Consider the following 17121-nt stretch of genomic DNA (forward strand, 5'->3'; position numbering starts at 1 on the left):
TAAACAAAAGTTCCTTTTCCTTTCCCCCCCCCCCCCCCCCCCCCCCCAACTCATTCTTACCACGCTCTCCCCAGGGCATCAAACAGCTCTCCACCGAAGGCAGTACCGGCGCTGAAGCCTATGTTTCAGAGGACGACGAGGACGATGGCGATGACGCTGACGCTTCTCCCGCAGCGTCGGCCAGCGCCCCTGCCCCCGCCCTTGCCACCAGCACTGGCCCAACACCGACCATGACACTTGACGCGGCCAAAAGGTCAAAGGCCCGTGTGGACAAGAAGAATGACCCACTCCGTGTCGCCGCGCGCACCAAAGCCGTGGCCGACCTGGCCAATTCAGCCGTTACCATGGGCTGGCTGTACAAAACTGGTAGTGCTAACTTTGTCAAAAACTGGAAAAAGCGCTATTTTGTGCTGACCGACGACAACTGCCTCTACTATTTCAAGGGACCCAAGGACATGTCCGCTCTTGGCATGATCCTTCTCCCCAGTTATACCGTCACTCGCGCCACCAAGACAGAATCCAATCGCCCCTGGGCCTTCAAGGTCAGCGCGCGCCTTGCTGTCACGCCCTACCACCCCAATCAACACTCTCACACCTGAGCACCAGGTGGCCAGACAACGCGTCAACCCTCGTGACTCCAGCCACTTGGCAACTCTAAAAGGGCCCGAGTCGATGTGATGGCTGGTATCCCTCATTGCCATGTGTGTTTTGACCTACTCTTGCACCTGCCTGCCCTCTGCATCCCAGGTCTTCAACCGACAACAATCTGGGGCCCGGACCTACTTGTTTGCAGCTGATGACGAACGAGACATGAAAACGTGGATGAATGTCATGTCTTTGGCTTCTATCGCCTTTGGCACCGGTCGTGCCTCAATGCAAAAAAACACGAGCCAACCCCAGGCCTTGACACAAGAGAACGACTCGGAGCTCGAACTAATGCAACACCGCGCTCAGGCTCGGGCCGGGGGCGTGGCGGGTGATCGCCTCGACAACCCGCTCAACAAGGTCAGCATGCCCGACTTTGTCAAACGCACCAAAGCCACTCGCAGCTCCAAGAGCGGGCCCGCTCTCGTACTCGTCAAGCTCCTCGACGGCGAAACCCTTCAGCTGTACGCTGAGCCCTCGACCACGGGTGACGACTTTCTCAACCAAATTTGCACTATGCTCAAGGTGGGTCGATACTTTTCCTTTCCCGCATGCCTTTTCATCTTCCCGTTGACCTTCTCGTCCAGTGGTCGTGGACCCTCACTGGCCCTGCGCTGCTCTGCCTATCAAGATGTTTGAAAAGTACTATTTTGGTCTGATGTACTACGATCAAAAGAACGAAATGGTTTGGGTGGACTTGAAGAAAAAGTTTTTGAAACAGGACATCCCCCGCCCAGCCGACGCCGACCACTATGAGCTGGAGTTTCGCATCCGCTTCTTCCCCGTTGACGTCACCCACGTATGCCGCCGCCCTTTGTACTTTGAATATGAATGCTCTCCCTCCTCTCTTTTTGGCTTCTATCTCACGGCTTGGCTGGCTCGCAACGCTGTCAGGTCCTGCAATACGTTACCCTGTACCAGACTTTTTTGTCTAGTCGACAATCGGTCATCAAAGGAGAGCTGGAAATCACCAACAAGGATGCCTTCACCCTCGCATCCCTGGCGCTGCAGGCTGTGCTAGGCGATTACGATGAAACCAAGCACACCCCAGAATTCATGGCCAAGGAACAGCTCATCCCTGAGGCCAACAAGGACGACATTATTCGTACCAGCAACATCAACGTCGCCAACATGCAGACCTTCTGGGCCGAAGAGGTCATCCGCGTCTGGAAAACCCTTCGCGGCATCCTCCGCCATCTTGCCGTCCTCAAATACATGCAGGTGGTGCAGAAGCACCCCCAATTTGCTATGCTTCGCTACGACATCAAGAACAAGAATGGAACACCCCTTGTTCTGGGCGTCAGCCCTCGCGGTCTCTACGTCTTTCGTCTGAACAACATGCAAAAACCGGTGGTCACTTTTAGTTGGGCCGAATGTAGCGAACTGGCGTTTGCCGACAAAAAGTTTACCATTTGTGTGCGTCAACGCCGGCCCAGGGCCCCGACCCCATGGCCTGTCATGCTCGCTTTCATGCCCAACTCGCAGTGACCTCATTCTTGCCCGAAACACGACATTATTAGGTTCATGACAAGGCCACAAAGGATTTCAGCGTATTTTTCAATCGCGCCAAGACTTGCCAGCGTATCTTGGACATGTGCGTCGGCTATCATAGCCTGTACGTACAAACGGTGCACAATTGGGAAAACCCACCCCCTGAGCATCGCGCCATGCGTCAACAAGCCATTCAGGTAGGCCACGGCCAAGTCCTCGCCTCGCCATCCTCTGGCAAGAGGGCACTCTTGCAACTTTATGCTCTATAGTTTCTTGATTTTTGTTCTGTTTTGGTGTCTGTCTTTGGTTTGACTCTTCTTTCTTCCTGGTCTTGTTTGAAAGTGGATCCCTCACGCTGCCATGCTCCTCGTCTGTTGCGCTGGATGGCACAGGCGGCTTTGGATGAGCGCGAGCAGTTGAAGAAAGAAGCCATTGCAGCTCGCGAGCGTGCGCGTGCGTCCCGTCCCGAAGCTGCTGCGCAGGACAAGGCAAGCGCCCCTTCGGCAGCAGTTGCTGCTCCTTCAGGTACACCCCGCCCTCTTTCGGACCACCACGCTCATTCCACGCCTCCATCATCCCCGCCAAAAACCACGTTTTTGGCATTGACTCTTATTTCACTTTTCCGTAAACCAGTGGCACCACCGACGCAGCCACCGCCATCTGGTCCGCCAGCCGGTGCTGCGCCAGCAGATTCAAAAGAAGAGGACAAGGATGAAGTTTTGGAAACAGATGAGGGTGAACAAGGTATATATTTGGTTTCATCATGGCAGCTTCTGCCCTTGAGACTTCAACTCATTGCACCATGGTGCCGCTTCTGTGCGCCTGGGACGCTGCAGTGTACATCAAGGGCCGTGCTGAGGCCGTCGCCATGCTGGACATGATGATGAACGATCCTGATTTCATGCGTTTCCAAGAAGATATTATGAATGATTTTGACAACTCAATGATGGAGGAACTGGAACAGGTAGCTCTGCTGACTTGCGCATCGCTGCTGCATACGCTACCAGGCCGGGTTGTTGATTTTCTGCAACGCTTTTCTGCAACGCAAGGCCTCCATGAAGGCACAAGCGACCTTTCCTCCACTCACGCCTTCTGTCTGTTCGCAGGGTGGTCGTCTACGAAGCGCGTCATTCGCTGGTGGCAAGCGCAAGCCCCAGCGACGCGCCGAGGAAGAAGAGGACGTTGAAGTATGCAGTAGTGAGGAGCTCCAGGAGCGTGTCTCCTACTTGCAAGACATGAACGTCGTTTAAGTCATGGCTATGATCAAGTTTTGCTTTTGCGCCCGCCTGTGACTCTTGACCTCTCGCCCCGCCCCTCTTACATCCTCTCTTTGCCCCCTTTTGGGGCTGAAGCTTCAGATTTTTTTCCGAACCAATGTCGTGCAGCGAGTGACAGAATGAATGTCTTGTTGGCTTGTGTTCCCTGATCTGCGATGCTGCTTGTCCACGTGTGCACATGCTGTGTTTGTGCGTAGTCGAGCCCTTGTTGTGTCAAGAGTTTTTCGTGTGCGCAACCTCACACTAAAAACAAACAAGATTATGCAATCCTGAGAGAACGGTTGAAGGTTGATTCCTTGCCTGCTGGGTGTTTTACATGTTAGTTCATAGGCTGCAAAACGCAATACAATATCAAACCAAAAACTAGCCAGGGTACCACGAAACCGAATACGCACACACATTGGGTTGAGGCAAGTGCTACTCATGTGTTGTAGCCTCGGAATGCGGGTTTGGTAGGTGGGCGTGCAATTGCACTTGCAAGCGCAAAACGTCGTTTTCCAGTTGAGCGTTGATATTCTAGCGTATACCAAGAAGCAAATGAGTGGCTCGACCAATGCAGGATTATGATATCCGTCCCCAACAGACAAACTAGCTGACTTCCTGTACCTCAAGCATATCACAGCGTTGTTTGCCAGCATGAAGCGCGTATTGTGCTTGAGTGCGACTCTCATCCAGCAGCTTTTCTTGCTCTGCAACTGTCTCCTCCTGTGCTCTCGCAGCAATCGCCCAAATTCTGTGAGAAAAGGTGAGAGCTCCTGTGGGAGTGGCAGATCTTGACCCACCAGCTTGCGAACGGTTTCCTGAGACAGGGCTAGACTAGCCTCGCGTGCGACGATCGTGCGCTCCTGCGACAAAAAAAAAAATCATTCAGCCTGCTCGCAAACAATAAGCAAGAGGCCATGTGCCCACAGTCAACAGAGCTGAGCAACACACCAGGGCCAAATTGGCAGCGAGCGTGCTCTGCACGCGGGCTGATAAACCCTTGACATGCTCTTCCAACAAATACTGGACGCCATCCAAGCGCTAGTTGGATATACAAGCGAAAGCATATTAATTGAGTTTGCACAACAGAAAGAGAGAGAAGAAAGAAGAGTGGGACCAGAAATCAGAGCCTGACCTCGCGTTGCAGAAGAAGCTGTTTCCGAAGGGCTGGCTCGGCAAGAGCAGCTGGAAACTCCATTTGCCCGCTTTCTTGCACAGGCTCTGTTTGTCTGAGGACGATTTGGGGTGTTGGAACACCATTGGGACACAGTGTCAGGGCCGCAGGCAAGTGGACATGAGGTGGCAACATTTGTGGGACACACTTTTGCTGGCGTTGCAAATCGGCAATAGTCTCTTGAAGGGCACGGATGTCTCGACGCAAAAGCTCGGCTTCAGGCTGAGATGCCACGCTTGAGGTGGAAAAGGAGCGCTCCCGTGTCAGAGCCAACTCTCGTTTCAGCTCATTGGCCTCTTGCAGTGCACTGTCACAGGAGATAACGAGCACACAAAGGCGGGAATGAAAATAACGTGCCGGGCATGGAGGTGAACAAAGTCAAGATGGCAGACTTGACCTACGCAGAGAGGTTGGCGCGCAAATCCTGTTCAAGCTTCTTGTGCGCAAGGTTCATTTTGTCATACTTGGCCACTTCTATCATCTCGGTCCCAGACTGTACGAGCATGTCGTGCAGCGGACTACCTTCGAGACTCTGTTGACGAACACAAAGGGGAATGGTTTTCATTGGCAATCGGTACAAGGTGAGGCCCAGACCTCACAGGTGACTCAGAATCTCGACAAAGCAAGAACAGCAAACCTTGGCAGCCAGTTCGTGTTGTAGTTTGGCAATTTCTTGTCGTAATGCGCCCACCAGCTCCCACGCTGATGCGCGCTCCAGGGCCGTTTGATCATCCTGAATCCAAGAATGTACACACAGACGACCATGCAGTTGAAGGGCCAAGGCCACACCATGAGAGCGGCGCCTCACGTAGCTCCCAAAGAGCCAGCCAAGAGAGCCCGACCGGTCTAGCCAAGCAAACACACCTGCAATTTTTCCAAATGGGCATCACGGGTTGAAAGAGAGGCCATGACATCCCCTTCCTCGCCGTCTTGGCCGTCAGTACGCAGGCCGGAGAGCCGCATGGCCTGCTCCATGATCTCAGCCGGGGAAAGGGCGCAAAGTTGCTTGTAAGCGGCTGCACCGGAAATGGCCAAGACCGGATTCAGCTTGAAATGGGCAAGCAACCGGTTCAGAGATTTTTGTTGGGATGCGGACTGGTGCTTGTAGTCCCGCAATGACGTGAGCAGAGGCCCCGGCATAACTGTGTAAATGTAAGCAAAAACACGGAGCACGCTGTGCTGATCAACACCGGGCTCGGCTTGCACACCATCGCCGGGCTCGCTTTGCAGGTCACTCGCGTCTACGGACTTTGCGGGTGACTGTGCTGCAGCAGATCGCTGGGGGCTGCTGGCTGGGGACGGCGCTGCCGACATGGCCAGGGAAGAGACATCCAGCTCGAGTCCACCCACAAGCTCATCGTGCTGAGAGCGTAAGCTGCGGGCGCGCGGTCGATTGTCCGCGGTGGAAAAGCTGCCAAGATGGGTACTGGGGCTATCCAACGCAAGGCTCGACGCAGAGCGCACGCGCGGTAGCGTTGTGGGAACTGGTTTGGAGCGCAAAGCCAAGTCCGTGTCTACTGATTCTGGCGTCAAGCATGGTGGCGGACCACCCTCGGCGTAGCTGTGCAAAACAACCGCCACAACGCGGTGGACGAGCTGCTGCTGGAGCGACGTTCGCTCGTGGTATTGTGCCCATATGAAGGGCAAGTGGGCCTCTAATACGCGCACCGCCGAATTGCAAAGGGTAACCTCGACCATGGTCAGTGGTTGGCGAACATACTCTACAATGGCAGCGTAGAGGGATGTTGTGACATCGAGCAGCGGTACCCGTGTCAGGGCCAGCCAACGAAGTAGAACGCGATGGGCCAAGAGGGGAAACTGGTCGTGCTGTAATACCAAGGCGTCCTGAACCACCTGCAGCAGCTGAGGCTTGGCCACGTATACGCGCTGCAGCAGGGGTAGGACCATGTCCATGTGGTCAGGGTTGAGGCTAATCAAGGCCATGAGTTTGAGAATGGCTGGGGGCGATCGTTGACAGAGAGCCTCGGCAAACGCGTAAGCTGCCTCGCGGACGCCATCGTGATAGCACACGCTTAAGTTGAGGCAGAAGGATACAATGGCGTACGCCAGCGGCAACGTTTCGTGGTGGGCCATGACCTCCACCACATGAATCAGGACGATGAGCTGTGGAATATTCAGGTTGCCCTGCCATTGACCAGCCTGGATGTGTCGGGCCAGTTGCTGTTCAGCAGCCTTGGTGGAGATGCTCCTATGAGAAGGATCGGGCCACGCCAATGCATCAACACCGATGTCTGAGCTCATCGCGTTACCGACTGGGCGTGGGCAATAGAGGCTCACACAACCTTTTCCACTTGGCAAAATAAAGGCTCGTGAAGGAGCGCATGTGGCCTATCAGAACGGACACATACCTTGGCTCTTGACCCATGACGAGCACCTTGACCAGGTCCTTGAGCAATGCCGTGGCAAAAGCGTTGTTTCTATCGCGAGACATGGCCCGACTCAGCATTGCCTCAAGGTCTGCATTGAGCGTCGCGTTGAGAATATCGGTAGCCACTCGTTCGGCCAAATCGGTATAGTCGTCTGGCAGCTCATCGCTATTGCCATAAGCAATACTGCTTTCCCACATGCTGGCGGTCACCACCAATCACAGTTTGTGAAGGGGGTGCACGAGCCGGGGAGAGCAAGGAATGGCACCCACGCCGAGCCCAAGCAGGGCACGCAGACAGCTGAGTCAATCAACCTTCAACCTTCATTCAACCGCATGCTGCCCTGCCACTCTCCGCGCCAATGACTCTGGATAGGATACAGGGGAGCAAGCTTGCCAATGCTTCGACAAAGGCAGCCGAGGTCGGCCAAGCTACCGCCAGGCTCAGGGGCTCAGCTCAGCTCAGAAATGCAGGCGAAGCGGGACCATCGAAGGCAGTGACAATCATCAACTTTTTCTGACTTTTATTTGTTTTTTTGTTTTTTTTTGTTTTTTTTTGTTTTTGTTTTTTTGTTTTTTTTTTTTTGTTTTTTTTTTTGTTTTTTTTTGTGTGTTGAAGGATGAGTGAAGGATGAGCTGCATCGGATATCGTGTCATTTTCAAATTAAGCTGCCTGGCGCGAAGGGCCCTACATCTGCAATGTGCTCTGCGATTCGTCGTGCTTGCTGAGCTTGAAAATCTTGACTCTGTCCATATGCTGCGGCGCACTGCGGGTAGAGCGGTTCAGAAGATTAGAGGAAAAACCCAAGCCAAGGGTATCACAAAAAGCGCAAGCACACGATGAGGAAGACAAATAACATCAGTGGATGGGGCTACCAACATTGGGATCATCTTCAGCGGTGTCAGGAGAATAAACTGGCGATTACTCTTGCTGGTGGCAAGCTGGACCAGGTCGGCAATAGCCACAGTGCGGTTCACCATGTCCTACATCATCCATTCAAACGAGAGAGGTTAAGGTCAGCAGGCAGTGTGTACCAGCCACCCGTGCTTGGTGAGACTGCAGCAAATAAGAGGATTTCTTCACTGACCATGTAGACATCAAACTCGTCCAGGCATCGAAAGGGTGCCTCCATGAGCTCCCACAGAGACATGATGAAGCAAATCGACGAAAAAGAACGCTCGCCACCTAGCATGGGGTCGCGGTCGTTTATACGATATGCAACGATGTCAGATCACACAGCGAGTCATCTCACAACACATGCGCGCGCGCTTACCGGACAAGGATTTTGTGCTAGCCACCTCGTGGCCTGGCGCGACATTGAGATGCAATGTGCCCGCCTGATGATCGACCCGCAGACTGCCCGAGTAGTTGCGATGGGATAGCAGCACTTGAAAAACCTTCTATGCTCAGCAAGTCAGGACAAGGAAGTATTAGAATTCCCAGGCCCATGGAGAGCCAACACCAGTGCCTCGCCATGGTAGTGGCGTGGGAGAAGATGATGACAATATAGAAGAAGGTGGAAAAGGTTTGGGCCAACCTGAACACGGTCGCTGCAGTAAGAGCAAAACGTAGACAGCTGACTCATGCGGCGCTCCAGCGACTTGTCCAACTCCTATTCAAACCAAAGAAAAAGGTTGAGATGCACGACAACAAGGCACCATCGCTTCATCGACGTGAAGAAGAGCGAGTGAGTGCAGTTGAAGGGGCCACCGACCCGGGCAAACTTCTCGAGACTTTTGTAGCGTGACTCTACATTCTCCAGTCGCTTTTGTGCATCTGTTTCGTTTTGAATCGCCTCCTCCCGTGTACCCAGCCTGTACGACGGAAAAGGGGGGGGGGAATGCAAACAAGTACCTGCGTGAGCAAGATCTGGTACGTGCGAGACCTCTCTTTTCGCACGCACCGGGATTGCATATCCTTCTTCTGATGTTCCAAAGCCACAATCTTTTGGTCCAACACGTCCGTCGCCCAAGTGACCTCAACCTCTTCCACGCCGTTTGTTAACAAATCCTGCTTGGTAACCTGCAAATGCAGAAATTGATGACCGATGAGATATGAAAGACTTCGGAAGGAATCAGCCTTCGCACAGCAGACATCCAGCCTTGCCGCCCAAACGTGACTTGATCCGAATCAGCAGTCCAGGCTGAGGAAGATACCCACCTCAATAGACCGCTCAATTTCTGCAATGCGTTCCTCAATTTGCGTTCGGGCTCGTGTTTCCTGCACGCCGCCAGAACAAGGTCAACCTCCTGTGATGCGGTTTGAAAGGCACTGGTCCATGGTTACTCGCTTTGACATACCTCGGCAATCTGCTTGTCGTAAAGGCCAATGCGGGAGCTAATATTTGCCATTTCCTCCTCAATCTTCTCCGTTTGTAGCTGAGCACGCCAAGACACGATAGGTGCAGCCATTTGCATCAACGAGAGAAGGGTCAAGAAAGGAGCGAGGTGGAGATGGGCAAAGCAGCACGAAGAGGCAGAAGCGACTGCTGCACTGCTCAGGTTGGACCAAAGACGCGACAAAAAGCCCTACGAACATTGATTGTGTCGGAACGCTTCAGAATTTCTTGCATCTGATCGTTGCTTGCGCTCATGCTCGCCTTGAGGCTCAAAAGCTTTTTCTCCTTCTGCTGAGCTTGTTCCTGCGCCTTGTCAAGTTGCTCCCTGAGCTCAGACAGCTCTTGGTTTAATTGCTCAATATTATTCGACTGAATGCAACAGACAAGTCGGGTCACATAGTAAGGCCACATGTTGGAGAGGCAGGCGAGGTCATCTGCTCGTCAGGCTGAGGATTCGACGTACATAAACCGAAACGTCGAGCTCCTGGTCCCCTTGCACGCGTGATTCGCGCAGTTCAACCAACATCTTGGACAGGCGTTGACTCTCCCGAAACGCCGTGGCTTTGCTTTTCTCTTGTGCTGCAGAAATAAAACGCGTATGAGAAAAATTCGCGTGTTTGCCACACTCGCCTTCGTAGGCAGCAAAAGAAGGCCGGTTGTCAGCTGAAATATACCTTGCCGATCCTTTCGCAACTTGTCCAGGTTGTTGCGAACCTGAGCAGTGTGTGCCTCAGCTTCTTGAAGGCTAGTCTTGAGCCTACCTCGATCAAAAAGACCGTAACCGATAATCATCATGCAGAAGTTTGGCATAAAAAATTTGAAAAAAAAAAAAAAAAAAATAGGTTCAACTTTGGGGTAACCGACCGTTGGATCTCCTCCTTCAAGCGATGCATAGCATCGCCCACGTCCACACCCAAACGGCGCGCGCCTTGTCGCCGAGCATTGGAGTAGTAAGGCTTGCCTGGACCAGTGCCAACCTGAGAGGTACAATCATAAGATTGACTAGTTATGCTTCACGTGGGGGCCAAGGGCGGAACACATGTGTCATCCGTGCACGACGTACAAAATCGCCATTTAAGAGATAGCCGCCCTTGAGGTCGGGAGCCACATCGTAGCCATGACAGCACGTCAAAGCCTGCATGCATTGCCAGTGCCAAGCGGTGACAAGATTAGGGGCTGCATGAAGCTGCACGGCTACGCCAATCAAACATCCTCTGTGAGACTCCAGCGCACCCGTTGCTTATCCTCAAAGACAGCTGTGACGTCAATCTTGCGTTCCATTAAAACGCGCTCAACAGTTGGATCACTAATCTTCACCACATCTGCCACCATCTAAAACAAAATGGCATCGCACATACAGATGAGAGCACATATAATGGCCAGGCTTTTGAGCAAATTTGAGCTTTGTCGGCCAGCGCCTCACCATCAGGCCAGGCCCGATTGAGCGGCGTTCAGGCAAGAAGGATGAAAACTTTGTGCGGGTGATCGTGGGCATGCGATTGCGACTCTCGCGGCGTAATATGGACAGCAGAAGCTTTTGATCATGCTCGTCATGGACCAAAAACGAAGTCAGATGGTTGCTCTACAAGATGCACGACATCAACGCAAATCGTGAGCTACTCAATATCAAGAGCATATACGGAATATCCATCAGGATGAACGGCGCTGAGGCTTGCCGATGGCTTCAAACTGATGGCTTTAATCCAATGGCTTCAATCCAATGGCTTCAAAAGACAGGAGCGTGCGCACACGGGGGGAATCTTCTTGACTTACCAGCATCACCTCCACGGCCATGGCCCACTTTGGATCGGACAGCGCGATGTACTGGCCGAGAGGGCCAAGGGGTTTGTGATGCCAACCAGACTGGGCATCAATGGCTTTGAGGATGCGCGGGAAGCTATCCCCCCAAATCGCCACCTGAGAGAAACGCGACACGCCAGGGCGGTTGAAACCAACATGAGCAATGGTTATTGAGCGTTGACCTGCCCTCTTGGTCAAGAACGCTTTCCACCGACCGAGTTGGTCTGATTCTTTCGAAGGCTTTGCAGACGCTTTGTGGCTTGGTCAAGCTGGTGCTGCAATTCGCGGCACGAGGCGCTGCGTGTCTCCAGTAAACCAGCGGCTTCATCAATCTCCCCGTTCAGCTGCTCGATCGCTTTTTCAGCCTGAGAAACCAGAGGTGCGCAAGTTGTACGACACAATGCATATGTTATATAAGAAAAGGGTCCAAACAAAACAAATGCACCAAGGCAAACCGGAGTGAAATTGCTCAACGGCAGGCCACGAACCGCATCAGATTCCTCAGTGTGCCGCGCAATTCTGGCCTCGCATGAATTGATTTGCTCCTCCACTTTACGCAGCTTTTCCTGATATTGGACAGGGTGTCATATTCAAGGAATCAGGAAAGCATTCATTACTCTTCGAGCCTGCGCGTGTCTGTTGCACCTGTTGATCGTAAGAGGCTTCTTTCCGCTGCTGCATGGTGTCCGAAATCTCCTGCTTTTCGCGTTGCTTCAGCAGAATGTCATCCTTCAACTTTTTGACGTCAAGCTGGGTGGACATTCGGAGTGATGAGTAAGCAGCAGTGGAGGCTTGAGGACAAGAGGTTGAGGAGACTGCAAGATTGCGTCAAAAAGGCACCTTGGCGGTCTTGAAGTCCTGTGTGGCTGTTTGCAAATGAGGACGCATGTCTTTCTGTGTCTGCTCGAGCTGCTGGAGGTTGGCGTTGCTGAGGTTAATCTCGGCCAGGCTCTTCGTCCGCTGGGTCTCAAGTTCCGCTAGCTGGGCCTAGAAATTTCAGGCATCGCATGGCAGAAAAGAAAGGCAATAGTCGCGTGAGATGTCTTTTGTCCCAACGCCACTCGTGTACATTGAGGCTCACAACGGATGAACTGCTTTTGGACTTGCCTGGCGCGCCTCTTTCTTCTTCGACAACTGATTGATCTTGTTGTCGTGCTGTGCTCGATTTGCCTGCGACTCTGCCAGAACCTAAAAGATGGCCAGCAATAAGTTTTGATATGGTAACGAGTCCTCGCGACACTGCAGGTGACTAATCGCAGGGAGGCAGGACGACGTAACAGGGGGCGATCGCACCTGGCGCTGATCTCGAATGTGCGACCAGGCCTTTTGCAGCAGAAGAGACTCGAGCTCGCGATCTGCATCCCCCAGTCTTTCAAACTCCTGGTCGAGTTGGCAGTGGTTCATTTGGTGAGAGCGAGAAAATGGACACACTGTCACTCGCAAAAGCAAAACACCAAGCGAGGAAAGGCTTGATACCTTCGCAATTTTCGTTTTAGCTTCAAGATCTGCTCTCAGCTGAGCGAGGTCCTGTGTCCTCGTTTTGTACCAACGGGGAGGGTAACAGCAACCCATCAGGATGACAAGGAAAGGCATGACAGCAGAGATGAGATGTGACGCAAAATGAACGTACGTTATGGCTGCCCTTCAAGGATTCGCGAGTTTTGTCCAAGTTATCCTTGGTCTTCTGATAGTGTTCGATGAGTTGCTCGAGCTGGGTGGCTCGACGATAAATCTGCGGAAAGGGTGTATCGTGCATTGATTTCGAGGCATGGCGCAACGCAGCATCGCAAGGGCGAAGAGCATGGGCAGCGAGTCAGCCTCACCTTGAACATGTCAGCCGGTTTTTTTGAAGTCAGAAAGCTCTTGGCTGCTTCTTGGGTCAGGATTCCAACGGGATTGTCGACCTGAAGCGAAGAAAGAGGGTTATTTTCACAACAGCAGTTCTGCAGACAGGCTCTGAGTGGCAACCAAGGGAGGATACTACTTGCCTGAATCTGAAAGCACTCACACATGTTGGCAATTTCTTGACGGGCTTGAGCCTCGACGACTTTCAACTTTGCATTGAGAGTTTTGTAGCTGCGAGCCCATGAAGTATGAGGGCGGAGACATTCCGCAGGCGTTGCCAGAGATTGAAAGCGGGTCAAGGACAAGGCGACAGCGTACGTGCTGCTTTCCTTGCGAATTTCCCGCTCAACGTGGATTTTTTCACCGTAGACTTCGGGACGGAAGGCCTTGGTGCCAACATTGTTGAGCGTAATACGAACGATGGCCGATTTCACGTCTTTGTCGCGTCGGATAAAGGCCGAAGCGGATGTTGAGCCACGACCGGTGGCACCCACATTGCCACCGAGGCCTACGGGCGTGCGCGAGGCCAGGCAAGATGAGCCAGTTTGGCATGACGCAGCACATGCTGCCTTCGCGCTCAACGCGCTCCCAAGCTGAGTATGCACATTGGTGCGGTTTTGGAGCAGGGTCCGACAGACCAAGGATGATGCTCGTAAGAATGGCAGATTTGCCACTGCCATTTTCACCACAGATAAAGTTGAGATTGGGTCCAAAGTCCAATGTGAGGCGTCTAAGAAAGCACATGCCCACAATCCAGCCTGAATTAGAGCAGGCACGAGGACTGAGGCTCCGACCCAGGCGGCACGCGCAGCAGTGAGCCAGACCGATGATTCATAAAGTCTGTCAAGTCAAGCTTGGTAATAGTGCCAGCAGAATCATTCTCGTCGGACAAATCACCACCGTCAAAGGCCTGACTCGAAATGTCACCCCCTTGCGTAGCCGAGAGGTGCTCTGACTCCGATGGTGCGGTACGTCGCTGCCAAAAGAATGCAGGCAAAAAGCGGGAGGAAAATGAAAGCTTGAAATCCCAGACAAGCAAGAATGTGTGCAAACGTTCCAGAAGGACTAGGGCAGACGCTTTAGTCGCAAGCAGCGAAGACTTACGCGCTGACGTTCGACGCCATCCTCGGGGCTTGAGTCATCCCCGAGATCGGCCTCAGCGGCCCGACGACGAGCAGCCATTATGACACGAGCAAGCCCGAGCTGCTGCTTTCTTACAACACCAGTACCATATGGTTAGCTCAAGCTCGAGCCCAAACCCCAGTGATCGTACGCCAAGCTGCCCGCGCGGTGAGGATTGAAACCGAGAAAAAAACACCCCCCCAGCAGAAAAAAAAAATGCTCAACACCATGCAGCGCGATGTGACGATGGATTGCTGCTCGCTTCCGCGGTTTTGGATTTTTGTAACGCTCTTTTGGTCTTGAAAGAGACTGGGAGACTCGAAGACTGACTGAAGCTCAAGCCCAAACTCTCTCAAACTCTCAAACTCTCTCTCAAACTCTCTCTCAAACTCTCTCAACTCTCTCAAACTCTCTCAAACTCTCTCTCTCAAACTCTCTCTCTCTCAAACTCTCTCAAACTCAAATTCTCTCTCAACACTTTTGTGGGTGGTGGCGCAAACGCGACGTGAAACGATGGCTGAGCTGCATGTGATCGGACAGATTCGTGGGGCAAGCGGGTTTCCCGATCCCTCGCTGTTTTGCAAATGGCAGTTTGTCCATGGAGGAGGGTGGCGCGTGCTGGAGGGCCAAGTTCAGGGACAGACGCAAGTGGATACCCCAGCTGGCAGTGATGCCACCGTTTTTGGTCACCCGCTAGGTAAGTTTCAAGGTCAATCGTGCTCAAAAGCTCAAGCGACATGAGCAGAACAGGCACGCACGGTGCGGATGCTTGCAAGGTCTCACAGAGCATTGCCTGGCTGGAATGCTCTTCCAGACATCCACTATGCCACGCAGGGCATGCAAGGCTGGCCCAAGCTGCAGGTCGAGGTTTGGCATCAAGATGATCTCGGTCGCAACGACTTGTGTAGGTGATCTCTCAGGCGTCTAAATCCTTGCTCCTTGTTTGGCCAGGGGCAAGCTTGGAGAAGCAACGCTAGCCTCACTGGCCATCGTCCTTGTCATTGCTGGTGCTGGTGCATTTGGTATGGTAGACGGTTATGGGTTTGCGCCCATCCCAATGACACCTGGCACCCACGACCTCGTGTGCCATTGCTGGCGCCCTGCCGGATCGGCATTGGAGAGCCTACGCGGTAAGCCATCAGGACCCACGATAGCATTACACCCGACGACCTCAAGGGTGTGCAGACATTGCCTCATCCCATTGAAATGCTTGGTGTGCTATACCCGTGCTCAGGGCGTCTCGTGGGTGGTGGTTATCAACTTGGCAAGACGGATATTGGTCAGTAGCCTGCCCGTCTTGATGTGGGAGTTCCAGTTGCATTTCTTCTGTGTCGGCAGAGCCACCGTCTCACGCCCAAAGCTACACTCTCTCATTGGAACTGCGGCTCTCTCCCGTGGTTAGTTCATACTCAAGCCGACCGCTTCAAGCTGAAGACGGAAACCATGGGATGCGTGCAAATCCGAGTTAGCCTGCTGATGCGACACTTTCAAAAGTATGGCATTGAGATGTAGACTCAACGTGTAGAAGCGACCCGGGGCATGGCCCCCGTGTTTGACTTTTTTTTTTTTTGGTTTCACGAGCTGCTCGTGTGGACACTGAGTGTCCTCTTAAGTGACGCGCATAATTAAGATTTTCTGATTCACAATGGTAGGTCCTTGTTTGGGCACCATCGTCGCCATAACAGTAATAATAATGATAATAATAATAATTACCATACCCACATGTGAATGTATCGCTGGTTTACCTCCTGCCATGCCATGCCATGCCTGGGGTGTTCAGTTATGTCTCAAGAACTCGGGTGGAAGGGAACAACATGTTGGAACAACTGCACAGCTCTTTATCTTTCATGTAAATTCGTGGTGATAATTTCAGCTTCGGCTTTTCCTTGCCACGAGTCAAGAGTCACCGCGGCATGAAAAAGGGGTGGGTCAGGGAAGGAACGATGGCCACTCACAAAAACGATGGCAAACAGATTGCTCAAAGGCTATGCGGAGCTAGCCAAGAAAACAAACTCCATGCCAGCACGACCCGCCGTTGTGACGAGGCGAAGAGATGGTGGTGTGTTGGCTGCTGTAAGCCTGGACAGCTTTTCAGCAGTCATGTTTAATCAAGACCCTAGAGTCTGCAGGTGCAAGCACCTCACCAAAATGGCTGAAACGCGGCGAAAGGAACCGCTGAGCCTTGAACACAACACATGACACAAACACACAGATACATGGTCACATGGACCATGACATGTTGAGAGCTAAACCGAAGGCGCCAGAATTTTCGTTGCTAAAAAGGCCAGAGCAAATGTCTATCATGTGCATTAAGCGAGTGTTCCACGAGGTTGAGGCGGGGGCGGTGTTAGTCGGTGTGAGTGATGAAACCGAGCAAGCAGTCAGGTCAATGAGCAAGCTACATCGAGCTGGCTCGCCATCTCATTTGCACACCACACTTCGACATTTGCCTGTCCTCCCCCTTTTCCCGTGCATCATCTTGACCCTATCCTTCCCCAAGAGGAGCGCGCCAATCACGACCAGAACGAGAAGCCATCGAGCAGCCCAAAGCTCCCTGTGACACTCGCGCGTGCCCGAACTGACCAGAGGAAATCAATAATAGCCAGAGCAACGTTCAGCTCAGTGCTTCTTTTGGCCCTTGGACATGACCGACTCGACACCGACGGCAACCACAAAAAGGCCAGTACCAATCAGAAATCCCGGCAGCAGACGCATCATGTTCGCATTACGGCCAATGCCCCCGGCCGTGCGCCAGGCCTCATATCGTGCCCAGGGATCCGACATGCTGATGGTGGTGAGGTGGTCTCTGCGTGTTTGAGAGGAAAACGACAGAACAACACTGACACACACACACACACACACACACACACACACACACAAGAAACTTCTTCAACGAAGCCGGATTTGCTTCACGATACAACAACGTGTCTTGGTTTTTATCAAGGCGTCCAAGCTTGGGGAGCTGATTTTTCTGACAATTCAAAAGGTCCTGATCACGGAGCATCAACTTCTCCTTCTCAATTCAATCAGTTTCTGGTCACCTGTCCCTATTTCAAGTTG

The 17121-nt window shown here is 52.7% G+C and overlaps 5 protein-coding genes across 5 annotated transcripts; 2 read left to right on the forward strand and 3 right to left on the reverse strand.

The window, feature by feature from the left end:
- Window positions 1-1011: 1011 nt before the first annotated feature.
- MONBRDRAFT_14158 (uncharacterized protein) lies at window positions 1012-2405 on the forward strand (the record flags this gene model as incomplete). The annotated part of the gene is made up of 4 exons (XM_001742095.1): window positions 1012-1170; window positions 1277-1444; window positions 1540-2061; window positions 2166-2405. 4 exons carry the CDS (start codon window positions 1012-1014, stop codon window positions 2403-2405), a joined length of 1089 nt encoding a protein of 362 aa, XP_001742147.1.
- Window positions 2406-3830: 1425 nt separating this feature from the next.
- On the reverse strand, window positions 3831-7376 carry MONBRDRAFT_30795 (uncharacterized protein; the record flags this gene model as incomplete). Its single annotated transcript, XM_001742552.1, has 10 exons — window positions 6939-7376; window positions 6238-6778; window positions 5819-5873; window positions 5434-5711; window positions 5207-5302; window positions 4971-5101; window positions 4531-4876; window positions 4347-4436; window positions 4196-4258; window positions 3831-3929 (listed from the first exon to the last, which is right to left on the reverse strand). The coding sequence occupies exons 1-10, from the start codon at window positions 7154-7156 to the stop codon at window positions 3831-3833; spliced, it is 1917 nt and encodes a 638-aa protein (XP_001742604.1). The 5' UTR covers window positions 7157-7376.
- A 267-nt stretch (window positions 7377-7643) lies between these two features.
- Window positions 7644-14121, reverse strand: MONBRDRAFT_22018 (uncharacterized protein; the record flags this gene model as incomplete). The annotated part of the gene is made up of 28 exons (XM_001742553.1): window positions 7644-7722; window positions 7836-7939; window positions 8044-8141; window positions 8230-8356; window positions 8494-8568; window positions 8671-8770; window positions 8860-8978; window positions 9117-9176; window positions 9257-9334; window positions 9493-9663; window positions 9758-9873; window positions 9969-10051; window positions 10159-10271; window positions 10358-10429; window positions 10528-10626; window positions 11068-11211; window positions 11310-11459; window positions 11583-11660; window positions 11740-11844; window positions 11935-12081; window positions 12187-12282; window positions 12388-12474; window positions 12725-12826; window positions 12918-13170; window positions 13258-13447; window positions 13578-13669; window positions 13764-13915; window positions 14044-14121. 28 exons carry the CDS (start codon window positions 14119-14121, stop codon window positions 7644-7646), a joined length of 3168 nt encoding a protein of 1055 aa, XP_001742605.1.
- A 431-nt stretch (window positions 14122-14552) lies between these two features.
- On the forward strand, window positions 14553-15573 carry MONBRDRAFT_17074 (uncharacterized protein; the record flags this gene model as incomplete). The annotated part of the gene is made up of 5 exons (XM_001742096.1): window positions 14553-14758; window positions 14876-14965; window positions 15093-15191; window positions 15296-15340; window positions 15464-15573. Exons 1-5 carry the CDS (start codon window positions 14575-14577, stop codon window positions 15571-15573), a joined length of 528 nt encoding a protein of 175 aa, XP_001742148.1. The 5' UTR covers window positions 14553-14574.
- A 328-nt stretch (window positions 15574-15901) lies between these two features.
- MONBRDRAFT_35474 (uncharacterized protein) lies at window positions 15902-16867 on the reverse strand. The gene is made up of 2 exons (XM_001742554.1): window positions 16645-16867; window positions 15902-16358 (listed from the first exon to the last, which is right to left on the reverse strand). The coding sequence occupies exon 1, from the start codon at window positions 16843-16845 to the stop codon at window positions 16681-16683; it is 165 nt and encodes a 54-aa protein (XP_001742606.1). The 5' UTR covers window positions 16846-16867; the 3' UTR covers window positions 15902-16358; window positions 16645-16680.
- Window positions 16868-17121: the final 254 nt, after the last annotated feature.

This window comes from Monosiga brevicollis, genomic scaffold (assembly GCF_000002865.3).
Source record: "Monosiga brevicollis MX1 MONBRscaffold_2 genomic scaffold, whole genome shotgun sequence".
In the NCBI taxonomy this organism is placed as follows: Eukaryota; class Choanoflagellata; order Craspedida; family Salpingoecidae; genus Monosiga; species Monosiga brevicollis.

Bases quoted from the DNA above. Each gene is read 5' to 3' on its own strand.
- MONBRDRAFT_35474 (XM_001742554.1), bottom strand. From the start codon at position 16,845: ATGTCGGATCCCTGGGCACGATATGAGGCCTGGCGCACGGCCGGGGGC.